General features: G+C 40.3%; 1 protein-coding gene across 3 annotated transcripts in view; it reads left to right on the forward strand.

Moving 5' to 3' along the window:
* Window positions 1-20198, forward strand: part of KIAA0753 (KIAA0753 ortholog) — a 65506-nt gene that overhangs the window by 31254 nt on the left and 14054 nt on the right. For all 3 annotated transcript variants that reach the window (XM_011994648.1, XM_011994650.1, XM_011994649.1), the window contains 8 exons: window positions 1799-1965; window positions 3484-3600; window positions 4678-4767; window positions 5005-5094; window positions 11513-11591; window positions 12650-12733; window positions 15626-15811; window positions 16915-16996. In XM_011994648.1, the coding sequence (XP_011850038.1) occupies window positions 1799-1965; window positions 3484-3600; window positions 4678-4767; window positions 5005-5094; window positions 11513-11591; window positions 12650-12733; window positions 15626-15811; window positions 16915-16996 (895 nt within the window). The remainder of the gene's footprint in view (window positions 1-1798; window positions 1966-3483; window positions 3601-4677; window positions 4768-5004; window positions 5095-11512; window positions 11592-12649; window positions 12734-15625; window positions 15812-16914; window positions 16997-20198) is intronic.

The following is a 20198-nucleotide window of genomic DNA, read 5'->3' on the forward strand; positions in this document are numbered from 1 at the left end:
CATTTAGGAAGAAAGATACACTGGCGCCAGCACGGCAGCAAGTATGAAATCGTTCCTTTCTTTTGGCCCATTCGTATTAATCTGACGTTGTCAAGGCCACAGAAACTGGTATGTGGTGGAGCCAGTTCTCAGGCAGTTGGATGCTAACAGTCCTTGAGTCTGGCTATTTAAGTCGTTCATATATTTTACAAAAACATAACAATTTTTAATATTGTTACTAGAATAGAGAATTCTTTCTATTCCTGCTTTGGTAAGATCCTAACTAATATGATACCAATATCCTAATTGGGCAGGAGATTTTAAAATTCAGTTTTTTTCCACTTCTGGTTTGGAAGTGTGAGATTTGAGGGGATTAAGATTTGGTTCCTGCCGGGTGTGGTGGCTCAGGCCTATAATCCCAGTACTTTGGGAAGCGAGAGGATTGCTTGAGGCCAGGAGTTTAAGACTAGCCTGGGCAACATATTGAGACCCCATCTCTACTAAAAACAAAATTAGCGAGGTGTGGTAACTCATGCCTGTAGTCCCAGCTATTTGGGAGCCTGAGGCAGGAAGATCACTTGATCCCAGGAGTTTGAAGCTGCAGTGAGCTATGATCGAGCCACTGTACTCCAGCCTGGGCAGCAGAGTAAGACCCTGTGTTAAAGAAAAAAAAAAAAAAATTAGTTCCTACTGAAGATAAATATCGATCAAGAATAATTACTGCATATTAAAAGGGCATCCTAGGGTGAATGCTTTCTAATACGGCTTTGGGAGCCAGCAGGGTACAACTTGGTTTAAAACTACGTTATATTTTAAACTTCTGTTTAAAACTTACTTATGGCCCTATCAGTGGAAAACTGGCTAAAAGACCACCTCCTGGTCGAATACCCTTATTGTATTAGTGACATTTGGTGGCTTTGCCCAAAGGCTTCTATAGCAAATCTGTTTATTTTCAGGTGACCTCCAGAAAAGGAGAGTTAGCACTTACCACAAGATATTGACAGATAATGGATTAGGATCAAGTCTGTTTATTCCCAAACTTCTATGGCAGGGGGCGGCGATGAATCATCGAGATGTCAAGGTTGAACCTGTAAGAATTCAAATGGGTGCTCTTCTCCAGAGACAGAGCCTCATTCTCTATAACATTTTTTAAGTAGCTGTATTCATTCTATTTAGACCTAAGGCCCAGAGAGGTTAAGTATTTTAACGAAGAACGTTTTACACATTACTTGAGCCCAGGAATTCTAGACCAGCCTGGGCAACACAGTGAGACCCTGGCTCTACAAAAAATAAAAAATTAGCCAAACCTGTTATTTCACATGGTATCTCACACCTGTGATCCCAGCTACTCAGGAGGCTAAGGCAGGAAAATCACTTGAGCCCAGGAGTTTGAGGCTGCAGTGAGCTATGATCATACCTCTGCACTCCAGCTGGGGCATCAGAGTGAGACCCTGTCTCTTAAAAACAAAAAAAGAAAAGAAAAAAGAAAAATAGTTTAACAATATGATATGAATTTTTTTTTGTTTAGGAAACTAATTGTAAATAAATAAAAATGTATTTTATATATTGTTTATATGTTTAAAGGTGTCAGGCAGAGCCAGGGATTTCAATTCCACACCCTCCACCCCGCCCCCTACCATGGTTGTTTCAATGAAATTTACACCCTCCCCCAAATTTCTGCCACAGTGCTTTCTACTCAGGTTTTTCTGAATCGATACATGAATAACATGGAGAACTTGGAGCTTCAGTGAGTCAGAGGTTGAAACCATAGTTTCTTTGATGCTTGTTTGGCTTTATAATTCTTACTTATCTTTCACAGGGACTCCGCAAAGCTGAAAGAAGTAGACAAAGCCAACTTCACAGTAAAAGCAGAGTGCAGCAGACAACAGTTTCATCCAGATTAAAAATGAACCGGCAGCCTGTGAAAGTCCGCAAGGCACCATGGATACCCCCAAATCCCACATCCCCACCAGCGTCTCCTAAATGGTATGTGAAAACTCAAGGGACCGTTTGTGTATGTGATTCTCTTTTTCCTCCACATATCAAAGGCAACCTATAGCTTATAAGGAGCAAATGAAGTAATAGCCTTAATTTTTTCCATTAAACAGAAATGCTTTTTTGGGTGAGTCATACATGAGAAGTCTTTGTCCGGAAGCTTGCTAGTTCCTTCTTCTGCCTGACTGTGGTTGGAACACCCTTCCATGGGCCACCCCAACACCGGGACATGTGTGATTGTATGGAAGATGGTGGGCTTCCCTTCACTTGTCTCTTCTGCCAATAGATTCTAGTAACTAGGCCAGGGACTGTGTCTTTTTTATATTTGAATGTCCAGTGCTAGGCACATAGTAGGCATTCAGTATATCTTTGCTGAGTAAATAAATATATTAAAATAATTCTAACTCCTAAGTCAAGATAATTATGAACTATAAAGCCATATAGATCTCACCAACACTGTCTTAGCTGCAGGGAGCAATTAGGGTAATGTTGACGTTACTGTCTTGTCATGCCCATTCGGAGCACATTAGAATGAGAAGCTGCCATTCCACAGGGTTAGAGAGGAGAGGAGCAGGGTCCGGTTAGGTGGAAATAATCTTTGGGGGAATCGGTTGAAGATAAAGGGGAGCTTGTTTACTGTGAGACAGTAGTTCTTGAAAACACAATGGAAAGGACCAGGAGGTGGGACGGAAGAAAGGAAGAAGTAAAAAGCAGTGATGTCAGGGGAGAACAAGGGAGAAGATGGGTAATTGCAGGGTTCTGTCTTTGGAGCCATCAGAAGTCAGGGTGAGCAGCCCGGTGGAAGAGAAGCTCCCTAAGATTCCAGGTGAATGTGAAGGAATGGCTGTGCTCATTCATCCACTCTTATTTTCAAGTTAAGGAAACAATGTTTAGATAATTTAATGTCTTATTCATGTAACAGCCAGACCTAAAATCAGGTCTTCTGATTTCATAATGTGCTTTTTTTGTTTTTATTACTCTATTCTGTTTTCTGTATTTTTGTATACAAGTATTAATATGGAGATGTACATTCAGTTGGTAAGCTCAATGGCTGAAGTTTGTATTACAGACCAAATGTACAGTGGACTGTCTTTTAGAGTGCATGTGTGGTGGGTAGAGGAGGGTGGGTGAGGCTTCCAGGCTCACAGTGCTGTTGGGCCTTGTAAAGATACAGAGTTGCCTTATAATATGCAATGTAATTAGTGATCCAAATTTATATATTGTAACAGAGTTTTGTTGACACTCACCCAATATTCTGTAATTGATCACTGTTTCTCATTTAAAATGGTGATGGCTTCTTTGAAGCAAAGAAGAATTTCTCCCCTTTGACACTGCACCTGAGTGCAAGAGGATCTTACTTTTCTTCACATTCAGCTTCTACTGTAGGGCCCCGTGCTACAGATCACCATTAATTTAATGCTGTTGTCGTCTCTGAGCTGGCACCTACTTGGATGAGTCATTGGATACAGAGCGAATGATGACAAAGGTATGCTTTTCTATTTTTTTCAGTGCCGCATGGCTAAAGGTGAAATCTAGCCCCAGAGATGCCACCAAAGAGCCTCTCCAGCCAGAAGGTCCTCAAGAGGAAAATCACCTGACAGGTGCTGTTGAGCACGAAGCAGCCAGGTTTGTGCTGGTGTTTTTCAGATCTTTGAGAATTAAAGAGCTCCTTTTACATAGACATGGAAGTGATCCCTTTCTTCTCTTTCCTATGTTTAAAGTTGGTTATTTAAAATGTAGATTATTTTTAAAAAATAGAATAAATACATAAAATGTAGTTTATTAAAGTTTTCAGTCAAACTATGTAGCTTATAGTGAGCTCTTCTATTTTTTCTTATTCATTCATAAATTATATATGTGTCAATTATATATCAGTTGCTAGTTTTGTATATGACACTGTTATGAGCTCTATGGAGACTTTAAAAAGGGCAAAAAGGCCATAATCCCAGCCCTTGCTTATTTATAGTCAATAGAGAAGTTATGTAGTTAACTATAATTTAAGATAGAACATGGTATGTAACCTAGGAACTGAGAGAGTTTAGAAAGGGGAGAGCGTTACTTCTTGCTGCAGAGGTCTAGGCTTCATGGATGCAGATGGAAATTAAACTAGGACCAGAAGAACAGGCAGGATTTCAATATGGGAAATGAGATGAGAACATTCCATAGGAAGAGAGCAGTGAAAACAGGTTTCTCTGTATTCATTTGGCTGAAATTGTTCTTACAATTATGGGAAAGTAAAAATGAAAGCAGTCCATTAAATAATTTGACAATATTCATATATCCAAAACCAAAGGAATCAAAGCACTTTTACGTACAACAGAGTTGTTCACAGTTAACTTTTCCTTTTTGTTTTTATTTGACTTCACTATGCCTGTATGGCTCCTGGGGGCTCACTGTTTGTCTGAACTTGAAGGTATAGCAAGGGTTTTGTTTGAGTCTAATAAGAAACCCTAAGTACAAGTGATAGCTAGTTTTCTTGAGAACCTTTGAGACAGGTTCTCATTGCGTTGTGCATCAATGTCTTTTGACATGGAACACGTTCTAGAGAGCTTTAGGGGTACGGAGAGGTTATGTTACCTACTGAGTACCTTAATAGAGCCAGGATTGGTGCTCTGCAGGGATCCTGACTTCTGGTCTGTTTCTGTGATGATGGCACCCTGCAGTGTCGAGGCAGAATTGGTTTGACTCTTGACTGTCTGCTAGGCTCGCTTGGCTTGATGCTGAAACTTCCAAAAGATTGAAGGAACTAGAAGAATTAAAAGCCAAGGAAATTGACAACATGCAAAAACAGAGGTAAATATTTGCTCCTGAGGCAGGAAAAGGTAAGCAGGCCTGTTCTACATCTCTATACATTATGGTAAATAGAGATTATTTAGGCCTAGCTACACTCCTTATGTGTATTGGCTTTCTACCTCCTTAAAAGACTATGAAGTCACTTAAGAAGCCAAGTGGGGAGCCAAGACTGGAGCTCAGGGGAGTCCTTACTCTGCCTTGAGGTGAGTTGGGGTGACTCTTGATACTGTTCTCTAGGCTTGACTGGCTTGATGCTGAAACTTCTAGAAGAACAAAGGAACTGAATGAGCTCAAAGCCGAAGAAATGGATAGACTCCAAAAATTGAGGTATGTGTTTCCTTCTTAGGAAGAATAGTGGATGTTTGCCTGTTCTAATTGATCTAGATCTAGCAACCAACCTGGACTGTTAAGGCTTAACTTCATTACATGAATGAATGAATACTTGCTTGTCTACCTGTATATTATACCATATTTTTTGCTAGGAAATGCCTGTTTTGTGTGGAGTTTGGAGGAGAACTGAAAAAAAATACTTAATTGTGGAGAAGTTCTGTCTGAAAGATCAGAGTCTTATGTGTATTTGTTTGGACTGCCCTCAAAGGTACTTTTCTCTAGCCAGATGTCAGCCCTTCCAAGGGCAGAAGATTAGTATGATGCACGTACATATTCTGCTCATGTGAATCAACATATAGCTACTTTAGTTTCATGTGTTAGCTTGAATGCAGGCTATGGTTTTCCAATGTGGTTCCCTTTTTCTATTCACTCCATAAGTGTTTTCAAGACTGTGGGCACTATCGGAGTAAAGAAGCTTGTTAAAAGATTTAGTCCAGCTGCTGCTGCAATTGCCTCATTTTTCCAACTCTGATAGTTCACCCTATGGTCACATTAACAGAATACTCTGTGAAACCTGTGTGCATTCTGTCACCATTCATGATGTAGTGTTCAGTCTCAGGTTAGAAGGGCTGTGGGTATATCGTTAGAAGGCCAAGACTTTTTGTCTGTAGTAAAGATTTCAAGTCATACAATCCCAGAATCTTGGGATTTGAAGGATCTTTTCCCCAGAGCTGATGCTTTTGGCTCCTCTCTACTATCTCCACTGAGGAACTGTCCAGTGTATTTACACACACCCTCTGTGATGGGATAGTCACTGCTGTCTGAGGGAATCCGTTTCATGGTCATTTATCGCTAAGAAGGTGTGACCTTAGGCTGTGCTGAAATTTGATTCTCTGTGACTCTTACGCACTTGTCGTTTGGGCCATATAGCAAAAGCTTCATCCTCTGTGTCCCGTTTATTCCTCTGTGTGTTTTTACTTCAAAAATTAAACATACCACACACACAGAAGAACATACTAAATGCACATATGCAATCCAAAATATTACAGAATGATCATCCACGCACCGCCATCGTAAGCCAAGAAATCAACCATTGCCACTGCTACAGAAGTTTCCAGCATATCCCTCCTCAGTTGTATCCCCTTTCCCCCCAGAGGCAGCCACTGTCCTGATTCTTGTGTTGATTTTTTCATTAGTCTTCTTCATAAATCTGTCATCTATGTGTGTATCCCTAACAATATCTTGTTTAATTTTAAAAACTGAGAAACAGGCACAAATCTAACTGAACATGCAAAGGGGCAGTGTTGCTGGTAGTATGAGATGAAGACTCCTAGGGGAAGACAGGTTGAACAGAGTCTGGATCTTAATCTGATTTGTGCTTTCATGAGTATTTGTAGGTGCCCCACTCAGGAGGTCACTGAGCAGGGTCAGGAGTGAGTCCTGCGCACACAGGGCGTCCTCCATCTGGGGGGCCTGTCGGTGAGCCAGGTCCGTTGGACTTCGGGAGGAAGCCTTGTCAGGAGAGGGGCTGCGCTGTAACACACGGCTTCTCGGCTCGTTCTGGTCAGCTACTGTGGGGATGGGATGAGTATCCTTAGCAGACAGCAGGTCTGCAGGGAGTAGCAGAAACTTCATCAGCAAAAGGGCAAGACAAGCCAGGAATCTAGGCTTAGACCTCCCATTTCCCATATTGTGTTGTAATCTTCTTCAGTTTACTTGCTTGTTTTGATGGAGCACGTGCTATTGTAACTGCTTCTTTTTTTTTTTTTTAATTAGAGACAAGGTCTCACTATGTTGCCCAGGCTGGTCTTGAACTCCTGGGCTCAAGTGACCCTCCCGCCTTGGCCTCCCAGAGTGCTGGGATTAGGCATAGGGCACCACACTCTGCTTAATTTAGCTTCTTGAGAAACGATAATGGGAATAAATCCTTTCAGACCTTTTAGGTCTGAAAATGTCTTTGTTTGCTGATAAACCTTACTACTCTCATATTTGCTGGTAACCTTACTGGGTATAGAAGATTATTTTTATTGGAAGTTTTTAATTAAACTTCTTACTGTGAGGTAATCATAGAGTCACACGAAGACCCAGTTTCCCCAAATGGTAGCCTCTTGGGAAAATACATCTCAGTACTACAACCAGGATATTAACATTGGTATAGTCCAGATACAGAACCTTCCCACCCCCAGGAGCCCTCATGTTGCCACACGCACTTCTCTCCTACCCCCATTCACTGCTTGGCTAAATATCTCCTGGCAACCACTCATCTGCTCTCCCTGTCTATAATTTTGTTATTTCAAGAGTGTTATTATAAGTGGAATTGTATAGTATGTAACTTTCGGGGACTTCTTTTCTTTACATCATTCTCTGGGAATTCGTGGAGCTCATCACATGTGTCAGTGGTTCATCCCTTTTGTTGCTGAGTAGTATTCATGGTGTGGATACAAACAAACCGTAGTTTAACCATGTACCTCTTCAAGAACATCTGAGCCTGTGGTCCCAGCTATTTGGGAGGCTGAAGTGGGAGAATCACTTGATCCTGGGAAGTCGAGGCTGCAGTGAGTCACGGTCATGCCGCTGCACTCCAGCCTGGGCAACAGAGCAAGACCCTGTCTCAAAAAAAAAAAAAAAAGAACACCTGAGTTCTTTCCAGTGTGGGGCTATTACGCATACAGTTCTGTAAACAGTTGTGTACACGTATTTGTGTGAACGTAAGTTTTCCTTTTTTCCTGGATAAATGCCCAGAGGGCAGTTGCTGGGTTGTGTGCTAGTGGTGGTTTGTTTTGTTTTCTTCCAAACTGCCATCCTGTTTTCCAGAGCGGCTCTGTCTGTTCCCACCAGCAGTGTTGGAGGGATCCAGTTGTTCCGCATTTCTGCCCACACTTGGTGTGTCATTCTGCTTTCCTGTAGGCGTTCTGATGGGTGTATAGTGACCTCTGAACATCTTTTCATGTACTTGTTTGCTCTCCACTCAGTCTTTGCTGGCATGTGGCCGTGGGTTTTTCTGCAGTGTTTGGCTGCAGTCGAGCAGTTATTTTCTAAGTTTTCCATCTTTCTAGGCTGCCCCTTTCTTGGTTCTTTTGATAGAGAGAGCAGACTTTATTTGCATTGGAGACTTCTTTTTTGTCTGTGCCTATTGGTGTTTGGGTTGCCGGCTTCTCCGGTACCTACTCTGGGATATATGAGGCAAAGAGAAATCCCAGAGAACTCACTGCTCTGTCATTCTTTTGGTCCCAGTGTCCCGAGGTGATGTGCCTTCTCTACTTCTCTCCAAGTCCTCTTAGGTTTGCGTGTATTTAATGTCCAGGATTCTTAGTTGTAATTAACAGGAAGAAGAGGGGAAAGTACATTTTTTCAATCTCTTCAGAAGCAAAAATCTGAGCATTTCTGCTCATTGTCTTATTTCCAGTGAGAAATCAGAATTGCTTTTGATCCTTCTCTGGAGACTCACGGACTCTGCCTTCTCCCCTGGGTAGCTCAAATTCATAATGATAGGACTTAATTATGGGTGTGTTTTCATTCATCAGTAGACCTTTCAGCCTGGCAGTTTATTTCCTTTAATTCTGAGAAGTTTTCGTGCTTTATTTTGTACTTTTTTTTTTCTTGTCTCTGTTTTCTCTATTCTTTCTGGAACGCCTGTTCTTTGATATTGGACTTCTTTGTTTGGTCCTCTGATTTTCTTATCTGTTTCTTCCTGTTTTCTTTCTCTCTTTCTCCGGTTCTACCTCCACCCCTACCCTCCCTCAGTAGGAGATTTCCTCCAACTTTAACGTTTAACCTATTGAGCTTGTGATTTCTGCCACAGTGTTTAAATTTTAAAATTTAAAAAATGTTGAGAGCTCTGTTATATTCTCCAAATATCTCTTACTCAGTAGTCTCATATCCTTCTTTATGGATACAGTGCTGTTCTCTTTCTGAATATATTTACACGTTTCCCCTGCCTTTTGACCTACATAATCTTTTTCTTTCCCTCCTCAGATACCTAGTAATCTTGGCTATCTTCTCATGTTTAAATGTAGGGGGAGTGATTACTGATCAAAAACAGAGTATGTGGGTTGCCATTTGTATTTTGGTTTTTAAAATAATTGTTTCTATTGTGGTATAATTTACATATAGTAAAATGCAAAGAACTTAAAGGTACAGTTCAATGAATTTTGACAAATGTATATCCCTGGGTAACCAAAACACTAATCAAGATAGATAATTTGTACTTCAACCTAGAAAGTTCCCACATGTCCTTCTTGGTCGTTCTCTACTCCACACCCCCATCCCTCACAGAGGCAGCTGCTTTGATTTCTTTTACTGTAAGTAGCTTTGTCTGTTCAGACTTTATATGAGTAGAATTATCAAGATCTACCCCATTGTGTCTGGCTTCTTTTGCTCAAGAAAATGTTTGCAATTCATCCACGTTGTGTGTGCATCAGCATAGTTCATCCATATTAGTGCAGAGTAGTATTCCAATGTGGGAATACACCACATTCTGTTTGTTCATTCTCTTGTGAATTGACATTTGGGCTTTCCCATTTATAGTTAGTATGAATCAAGCTGGTACAGACATTCCTGCACAAGGCTTTTTGTAGATATATGCTTTCATTTCTCTTGGGTAAATGCCTAGGAGTATAATTTCTGGGTAATAGGATAGGCAGTTGTTTAATTTTATTAAACAAGCCATATACATTTTCCAGAGTAGTAGCATTTTTTACTCCCATCAGCAGTGCATGCGAATTCGTTTCTACTGGTTTCACATCCTTGCTAACAATTGAGCTTGTCAGTCTTTTAGTGATTCTGGTAAGAATGTGGTGGGATCTCCTTGTGATTTTAATTTGTGTTTCCTTGACGAATGATGTTGGGCACCTTTTCTAGCGCTTATTGTGAAGTGTCGGTTCAAGTCTTTTGCCCATTAGAGTTTTTTTTAAGTGTTGATTTGAGTTCTTTGTATTTTCTGGATATGAGCCCCTTGCCAGATATGTGTGCAGCAGATATTTTCTCGCAATACTATGGCCCACCCACAGATCTTCGTAATGGTGTCTTTTGATGACTAAAAGTGTTAAATTCTGATTAAGACCAGTTTATCAATTTTTCTTTTCTGGTTAGTCATTCTTGGTGAACTAGCTAAGAAACCATTGCCTATGTTAGGGTCTCAAGGATTTTCTCTTATATTTTCCTTTAAGTGCTTTATAGTTTTACCATTTATTTTTATTTCTATGATTCATTTAGAATTAATTTTTGTTTATGAGATGAAATACTGATCAAAATTCATTTTCTTTAATGGATATCTGGCTATTCCAGCACCGTCTGATGAAAGAAACACCTGGACTATTTGTTAAGGACACTTAGGTTGGTCTTCAGGTCTTTCCTTTGGCCTGGGTCAGACTGCCCGGAGAAGTTTTCTGATCTTTGGCCCAGAGAGTAAGAATCAGGATGTTGCTATCCTAGGAGCCGAGCTGGGGAAGGGGGCTGTGAGTCTAATAACACAGCATTCAGCCTGCATACGTGACCCCCGCCTCTTTTCGGTATGGTACCTACAGCCTCAACTGTGATTGGGTGCCCCTAGTCAAGAGACCTTCACACAGAGAATGAGCCATCAGACTTCTCCTAGAGTTGGAAAGAGGCGGCTGTATAGTGTGTGAAGTAGGGAAAGGGATCTAGGAGTCTAATTTCTCAAACGTCATTTGGCTCTTCTCGTCAGTTTTTAAACCACCCCCTCCCAGCTTAGCCCAGGCCTAGATGTACCTGGTACTACCAGTCGTGTGCCTGATTAAGTCAGCAGTACAAATTGTGTGGGTTCTGGTTTTTCCCACTACTGGCCTTAGAAGTCAACTTCCTGTCTATGGCCATACCACCCTGACTGCACCCGGTCTCGTCTGATCTCGGAAGCTAAACAGGGTCGGGCCTGGTTAGTACTTGGATGGGAGAAGTCAGCTTCCTCAGTTCAGCTAAGTTAGTTACCGCTTTTGTCCTTTGTTTTCCAGCACCATTTTTTTCTTCCTTATCCTTGTGGGTGTAAAGCTAACTCTGTGGTTGTTTTAGTGGAATTTGGAGAGGGAACAAAATTAGTTTCTCTTGTTCAGTTTACTATCCTCTTTAGCTGTTAATGGCAACCATTATTTTTTTAAAGTGTACTGAGTGCCTAACACACTTCAGATGTTACCTAAATCTTTGTGCATAAAGTAAGGCCTAGGACCAGCACTGTCGCATCACCTAGGAGCTTGTTGGAAATGCAGACTCTCAGGCCTTACTCAGACCAGCTGAATTGGAATCTGCATTTTCACAAGATCCCCAGGAGATTGGTGTGGCCATGAAGGGTTAGAGAAGCTCATGGTCATTTTATCTCCCTTCACCTGGAGTGGTAAATAAATATGCAAAATAGGATATTTTATTGCCTTTGATTTTAATTTTCAATTTTTTTTCTAAATAGTGTTTCTGCCACCCAGTTAGCAGACAAGGTAGAGGAGGCAGTTCTGGATCGTTTGAAGCCTCTCTTGATCAAGGCCCAGGTAATCTAGTTCATTTCATTTGCTTGCTTTTTGGAAGTTCTAGATTTAAAATGAGTTGCTACAGAGGTTTCATTGATCCTTTATAGGGCTAAGTGTCTCTGTGGCAGCTGGAAGATACCCCCAGACCACCACACACTACTGATGTGCCCTCCATTGTGGAGACGGGATAGAGATAAAGGGACAGGGGGAAAGTCCTCCTTTTGAGAAAGTTGAGATTTTAGTTTGGGAAACAAGTTGGGATTGTAATCCCTGTTCCAAATGAAATAGATCTGTTGGTGAAGTCAGTGTTCCAATAGCAGCTTTCACTCGAATACTGTGTTTTTTCAGCTCAGTGGTTTGGAATGATGGGCTCTATTTTTCCAAAGGAGAAAGATGTTAGGACAGCTTCTGTGCACAATCCAGTACTTTCTTGAGGATGAAATTATAGATGGTCTCACCAAGAGGTTGTGCCATCCTCCCATAAGCAGTAAGCTCAATTCTGTAGCCAGACCCTGTAGATCCACCCTGTAAATAGAAACAAACTTGTGTGTATGACTAGATGAGGCCACAGAAGAATATTGTAAATTTAATTGGGATGAATGACATTCGGGATCCCTAAATAGGCCACTGAACTTGTCTGTTCTTAGTTAGAGAAATGTTAAATTTGTATTAGAGTCCATGGAAATCTCAGTAGCATAGAACTAGGAAGACTCTTAGAAATCAAGTAGTCTTGAGCTGTAGACTAGCTGAAGAAAAAAAGAAAAAGAAATCAAGTAGTTCAACTTCCTCATTTGATCATTGAGGAAGCTGTGGAACAGGGAAGTTGAATGACTTGCATAAAGCATGCAGCTATTCTGACAGTGTTTACAGAGTTGAGGGAAGAAAAAGGCTGGAAAGCCAAGATCAACACGTGGCATTTGTTTCCATGAAGACAAAGTGCTTGGAATTGCTGCAAAAAGTCTAATGTAGCTAAAGCTGATGAATCGTTCCACACAAGTTATTCTGGTAATAGAATTCATTTGTACTAATAGGAGCTGTAAGTTTTTATACTCCATGAATGTATTTGTCTGTTTTAATAGAGAGTCAATTCTGCTACAGAAGCACATACTCATTTGAAGGATGGCTCGTCAGTAAACACAGCGACAGCCCAGCCTGCACAGGAGGTATGCGTTGTGTGGTGCTGGCGTTCTGGTATTATTGCTTGATAATGTCTTTAGTTGTAATGGAAATGAAATACAGATTACTTTGCAAACACTTGATTATCCTGCTCGAGAAGTATGAATATTATTTTTCACATTTGGCATGTTAATTCTTCCAGTGTATTTTTAGTATTTAGACTTAGGTCAGCTTTGCAAACAGGGCACAGAAATCTTAGAGCCACAGGTTTGTGTTAGTGGCTCTGTCCCTCTGGATCACAGAGTGTCGGTGCCCTGTGTGGCCCTGAATGTTGATGGCCTGCGGCAGAAGAATGGCTGCCCTCATTTCCTTTCGTTCAGCCTAGTTTCACTCATTACTGTCCTAATTTTCTTTATACTTGGGGCCTAATATTTATTGTTAGGCAAGCATGTTTTGAGTGCCTAATATGTGACCAGTATCTGGCCTAGTAGAGAGAAAAAGGTGGCCCAGGAAAGAAATGAAAACATTTGAGAAAAATAAAAACACATTTTCTTGTTGTCCACTCTGTACTCTTCCTCTGGAGGACCTGTTTTTAATATTTGTAGAAATGTTTCTGCCTTGCCTAGACTTAGAGCTGCAGAGCAGAAGGTGCAGGTTACATCCATTTAATCTTTGTGGAGTTTAGAAAGATATTTATTGCTTTAATTGCCCAGAGCAAGGAAAGGAAGCTTCATTCCAACTTCCTTCTTAGGTTTCAGAGCAGAAGGAAATTGGAATGAAGCTCCATTGGCCCAGTGACCTTAGGGACAGGAAGAAGGTAGATTTCAAGAATGTGTCCCTGTTCTGATTATTAAGCAATATTTCAGCTGTAACATATTTTCATAATCTCTGTGATTATGACTTTATCGTTCCAAGGTTTTATGACATAATCTGATGTGAGGTGAGGCTTCTAAGACTGAAAGCTAAAAGTCAACATTTGGCCATTACAGATTTAACTGTGTTATGGCTTGGTGTTTTATGCAGCTTGGCCACTAAATGATATATATATTTTTTTTTCTAGAGGAATAGTGAGGCTAACATTTAACCCAGAGAGGCCACTCCATACTGCACTTTAATATGAAAGGAAAAGGAAGTGATTATGAATGCTGGCAGTGAAATAGACATGTTTGAGTATACTAGGAGTGATCAGCCTTGTATATTAGAATTATTTTGTAGGCATTACATGATGTTTAACACAATTTATTGAAACAGAAAAGTAACTCTCTAGTATTTAGAATGCTGGGCTGTTAAATAGCAGCTTCACTGCAGAGTATTCCAGGCAGCACCATCAAGAGTCAGTGTTTACAAATTGAATGAAAACAAACAAAAGCAAACAAACTCATCAAAGTTGGCATGGTGAAGGAGAAAACTGTTTTTACTATGTTAACTTACAAAAGAGCTGGGAGACCTTGAACACAAATTCTCTGTGTTCTCATCTTTAAAATGGAGGAGACATTTGCAAGTAAAATACAACTCTCTGTAGATTTACTTATAGGCAAGATTTTCTCTCATATCCAGAAAAAGCTCTTGTAAAGGTACCATTGTAACATATCTGTCTATTGCTGCTACTATTGTCATTAACTAAACTTGCACATGAAATATATATTTTTCTAAAATGTATGAGTTATGTTAGAATTAAAAGTTATACATGCATATGGCCAAAATTTTAAATAATTCAGAAGAAGTATATGAAAAGTTACACCTCCCCACAAGCAGGTGCCGATTGCTGTTCTATATTCTGCTTCTTTATTTATAATATATTTTTGTGCTCTTTTTGTGTCATTGCATTGAGACCTTCCTTATCTTTTTTGATGGGACATAGTATTTTTGGTGGTCCATTCTTTATAGATGGAAAATATACACATGCAAGCATTATCGGTTGTCTCTGATATTTTTGTAATTTTATTATATTGGTTATTGAGTTTGATTTTTATTTAACTTTGATGAAGGTTGAACATTTTTTCATATCTTTATTGGCCATTAACATTTTCTTCTGTGAATCATTAAAGGTTTCTTAAATTGCTGTAGCTGTAACCATTCATTGAGTGTCTTATTTCATGCCCAGCACTATGCTAAGTGTCTCAACATGCAAGCTCTTATGAAATCCCTACAGCTCTGAAATACAAGATTATTTCCATATTACACATGAGAGGATTGAGGCCCGGAGAGGTCGAGTAAACTTGCCCAAAGTTGCAGGCTTATGAGTGGGCAGAACCAGAATTTAATTCTAGAAATATTTCATCCCATTGCCTGATATAATTAATTCCCCCAGCAAACATTCTTTACAAAAGCCTCTTTCAGGGCAGATTATAAACATGTATTCAAATCAAGAGAAATACAGAGCATGTAAAATTGCTTTGGAAACTGGAAAGTGCTTTTTGAATGTACAACATAGCAGGTCAAGAAAGGCTGGTATAGCTCTCCCAGACGATAGGTACAGAGTTTCAAAGACAAAGAATCCTGAACTTTGTGATGTCTTATGAACAGACGTTTTCACAGAAGCACTGCACCAAAAGAGAATCGTTACATCCTCTGGAATGTGTGATGTGTAAAATATTGGACATTCTCCTGAATGTAGCAAAAAGAAGATATTTGTTCTACCAACTGGAAAAACAGATGATAATGATAATTTACATGGACAATCATGGTATTACTTGGTTAATGCTATCATTTAAATGACTGTGATAAAAATCGTTCTGATGTTATTGCTTTTGATACTTACTGACTTAGGAGAATCTTGTTTTACCGTAGAAACTCTGCCATTTGGATCTGTGTGCTGTTGGTTTATTACGATTAACAATAATTTTCATGTTTTTCTGTTTGCATTATATTGCCTTCCCACCCCTAATCCACCCCACGCCTCTCCTCCCCACCCCACCCCACCCCACCCCATCTTGTAGGTTGCCGCTGTCGATTTTGAATCCAACAACATTCGTCGGCTTGATGATTTTTTGGAAGATTCTGCCCATGAGCTCTGGGCTGTGACTCATGCTAAGATCTTGGGGTCTGAAACCTTAGCCACCGTTGAGGACAGCAAGGATAGCCCAGATCTGGAGATCATGATGCGCAGAATGGAAGAGATGGAAGTAAGGTCTGGGGCCCCGGGTCTGGTCCGCCGCTAGGGACTGGCTTCTGCCGAGTGCAATTTCTCCTCATGCCTCTGCAGCTTCATCTGTCAGAGTCACACAGTCCCGGTTTTAAATCCCTGCTCTATTGCCAACTAACTGTATGACCTTGGTATTGTCAAGCCCTCTGATAAGTAGGGAGTTTTAAGGATAAAAAGAGGCATAGAGGATTCAGCACACTGCTTGCCATGTAATCCAGTAAGCGACCATTGTTATTATCCCCCTGATACCACTGATGTGTAATTCCAGAAACTCTGAGACCAGGGCCCGGGCCCACAAATGGAATCATAGACTTTTGCATCTGTCAGCTTGTACGTACTCTTCAGTTGCCTCCTCTTCCCAGCTGTAGTGTGATCCTGTCAGATCACAGATAATTTTATCTTCTTCAATTTCTGTGATACTGCTTTACCCACTCTAACCCCTGGATTATTCAGTGCAGGAAGATGAGGTATAATAAGGAAGTAAGTGACATGGCCAAGGTCACAAAAAAATCCTGGCAGAGCCAGAACGAGAATCCAGGTCTCCTGACTCTCAATTCAGCATTTTCTTTTTCATTGCACCATGATTAAATCTAATTTCTGCTTTGCTGCTAAATAGAAACATTAGAGGAAAAACAATTTTTCTGGGGGGGATTTGAAAGTTTCAAGAATGCAGTTTACCCCAGTCTTGAAATCTCCCCTTGGCAATAGTTGTCTAGGCCTGGGGTGCTCAAAACAGTAGCCACTAGCCACAGGCACTTATTAAAATGCAAATCAATGAAAATTAAACACACTCTAAGGAGTCAGTAGTTAGTGGCTACTGTATTGGACAGGGCACTTACAGAACATCTCCTCACTGCAGCAGCTTCTAGTGGCCAGTGCTGGCTGGACTGCCTTTATGCTGATCGCTTCATTTTATTTTAGACTTTGTCTCATGAGCTAATTACTTCCTAGCCTGACAGATGCCCATGTCTGGCAATACGTCCGTATCAGTTGTTTCTGCTGAACTTTTACATCTTTACCAGTTCTGGTTTGTAATGAAACTCATTTTTTCTCATAAATTAAACTTTTGTCTTTTTTTTAAAGAAATACCAGGAGTCCGTTCGTCAAAGATATAATAAAATCGCATATGCTGATCCTCGTCTCTGGATGCAGGAAGAAAACAATGGTGAGTGTTTCCCCCATGTTTCCCCTAACATTTTATTCTGAAAAATTTCAAACATACAGAAAATTGAAAAACTTGTAAAGTAAACACTCATATACTCACCTTCTAGATTCTACAATTAGCATTTCACTCTCTTTGCTTTGTCACATATCTGTTTATCCCTCTATCCATCCATCAGTTCATCTTATCTTTGCATTTCAATGTTGCAGATAGTAGCACACTTTACCCCTAAAGTGTGCTTATTATCAACTAGAGTTTAATATTTACTTATGGCTCTTTTTTCAAGATAAAATTTACAGATGATAAAATGCACAGATCCTAACTGTGCTATTTGGTGGTTTTTGACAACTGGATAACATATCTGTTATGCAAACCCCTATCAAGATACGGAACATATCACCTCAGAAAGTTCCCTCATGCCCTGCCACGTAGGCAACCACTGTGCTTTCTGAGCTAGCTTTGATTGTCTAGAGTTTCATAGAAATGCAGTCATACGACGTGTACCCTTTTGCCTAGACTTCTTTTAGTCACCATAGTGTTTTATAAATATATTTATGTCATAAATATATTAAATCTGTGTTGCTTATTTCCTGTTGCTGTTATTAACAAATTTAAGTTTGTAACAAGTTTAAGCTACATATTTGGTGGCTTAAAGCACAAATTGATTCTCCTATAGTTCTGGGGGCATTGAAATGAGGGTGTTGGCAAGTTCATTCTGGAGCCTCCAGGGAAGGATCTATTCCTTGTTTCTTTCAGCTCCTAAATTTTGGGCTATTAGGAATAAATCTGCTATGAATGTATCCATGTGTATAATTTGTGTGTATATCTTAAGTTTTTCTCTTGGATAAATACCTAATAACAAACTTGCCAGATCATAAAGTTAGTTTGTGTTTAACTTTATAAAAAATTGGCAAATCTTCACCAAAGCAGCCTTGTTCCAGTTTCCTACATCCTTGCCAACATTTGGTGTCATCAGTCTTTTTCGTGGTCACCATCCTGGTGAAGGTGAATAATGATATTTAGAACCTTTTCAAGTGATTTTTTTTTTTTTTTTTTAGACACAGTTTCACTCTGTTCCCCAGGCTGGAGTGCAGTGGTACAATCTCGGCTCACCACAACCTCCACCTCCTGAGTTCAAGCGATTCTTGTTGCATCAGCCTCCCAAGTAGCTGGGACTACAGGTGTGCGCCACCACGCCCAGCTAATTTTTTTGTCGTCAGTAGAGACAGGGTTTTGCCATGTTGCCTTCAGGTGACCCACCTACCTCGGCCTCCCAAAGTGCTGGGATTCCAAGTGTAAGCCACCGTGCCCAGCCTCTCTCAAAGCGCTGGGATTACAGGCGTGAGCCCTCTCACCTGGCTCCTTTTCAGGTGATTATTAGGCATTTGTGTATCTTCCCTTGTGAAGCATCCAAAATCTTTTGTCAGTTTTTTTTTTGGGTTGCTTGTCTTTTTGAGTCATAGAACTTCTTTATGTATTCTGGGTACAAGTTCTTTTCCAGATACATGTTTTTGTTTGTTTTGTTGTTTCTCTAAAATAATTTTAAGGAGATAATTTACATACTTAAATCTCATCTTTTTAAACTGTACAATTCTTTCATTTTTAGTATATTTGCATAGTTGTGCAACTAATTCTAGAACATTTTCATCACTCCCTGTTCTTCTTTCTCCCACCCTGGCAGCCACCAGTCTACTTAGATAGTGGTTTTACAAAACAATTTTTTTCCCATGGAAAAAAAATGGGCTCAGCTGCTTATTTCCAAAATGTTTCATTATGAACAGACATTTTTAATTTTGATGAAGTCTAACTTATCAATTCTTTCTTGAGTGATTTTTGCTTTCTATGACCTAAGAAACCTTTATCTACTCCTATGTGGAGAACAGAGTCTCTTGTTTTCTTCTAGAGGCTTTATGGTTTTAGTTTTATGTGTAGGTCTAGGATTGATCTTGCATAAAAGTTTGCCTATGATTTGAGGTAGAGGTTGGGGTTCATTTTGGTTTTTCCTAATGGATGTCCATGTGTTCTAGTTCCATTTACTGAAAAGACTTTTGCTTTTCTCCTCCACTTTTCAAAATGTATACATTTGTATTTGGGCTGCAATGGCTAGGTTACTGTCACCACTTTGGCTGGGAAATGTTACTCAAATTCTGTTTGACTTGTGCTTATCAGTTACTGCCTTACTCAAGAAGAGGAGGAGAGTAAAGTGCGGTTAAACATTACCTCTAAGGAATGTAAGCGCCCTGAGTACTCCCTCATGAAGACAAAAGGAAATGGGGAATGGAAGGTTTACCACAGCAGCCTGTGTCACATGTCATCATGTAAAATAGGACTTTGAGGTATTGTGTTAGAAAAAGGACTCTCCCTCTCAAATTCTGACCAAAAGATGAGCCATCTCAACAAAACACTAATGTGTTGCCTTTTGTGTGCTCTCTATTTTCAAGTGCTCTGTGCTTTACTCCTGTTGTTCTCTCTTCCCCTCAATCCTCCTCCAGCCTCCATTTTCATCCTCATATAATAGTCAAGCCATTCTTCAAGGCCGGGCTCAGTGATCCTGCTCGGCCTGTGCTTTCCCTGGCATCTCTGCACTGGAACTTAGCTCCCTTCCTGGCCCGTGAACGCCCATAGCACTTTCTGGCATGTCCTACCATGTGTTCAAGGTATTTGTGAAGGTGTCTGGTCTCTCTCAGCTGAGCCACAGATTCTTTGAAAGCAGAGAGGTTGTCATTGTGTGTTCCTCACCGTGCCTATAATGGGGCTGGCCCGGCAAGGGTCCTTTTCATCATTGTTGAGTCAGCCCTGGGCATTTTGGCGTCTTTCTGTGCGGAAGCAGAGGAAAGGAAAGTGTTGGAGGGCAATTCGTTTCCCTGATGGTTTGGCCACTGGCCACAAAGTTAGGTTGCATCATGTAGAAGACAGTCTTACAGAGAACTTAGTGTTCTCTGTTTTCAAGGATGATTTAAGTTATTAGTCACTATCTGTGACTCTGCCCAGAGTCTAGGTATGCATTTAAAAGGGGCTCTCTAGGACACTAAGAACTGAAACGAGGTTTTGGACGCATTCTGGAATCATGGAATTGTTGTAAGTCTCGTTTCTGGTTGTTCTGTTTGTTTAACTTCATCACAAAACCCAATTCAAAGTGATCTTTGCGTTGTGCAGTATCTATGTCTCTTATCCCCTCTGAGAACAATTGAAAATTGGATTGCAC

The sequence above is a fragment of the Mandrillus leucophaeus genome, unplaced genomic scaffold (assembly GCF_000951045.1).
Source record: "Mandrillus leucophaeus isolate KB7577 unplaced genomic scaffold, Mleu.le_1.0 Scaffold46, whole genome shotgun sequence".
Lineage (NCBI taxonomy): Eukaryota > Metazoa > Chordata > Mammalia > Primates > Cercopithecidae > Mandrillus > Mandrillus leucophaeus.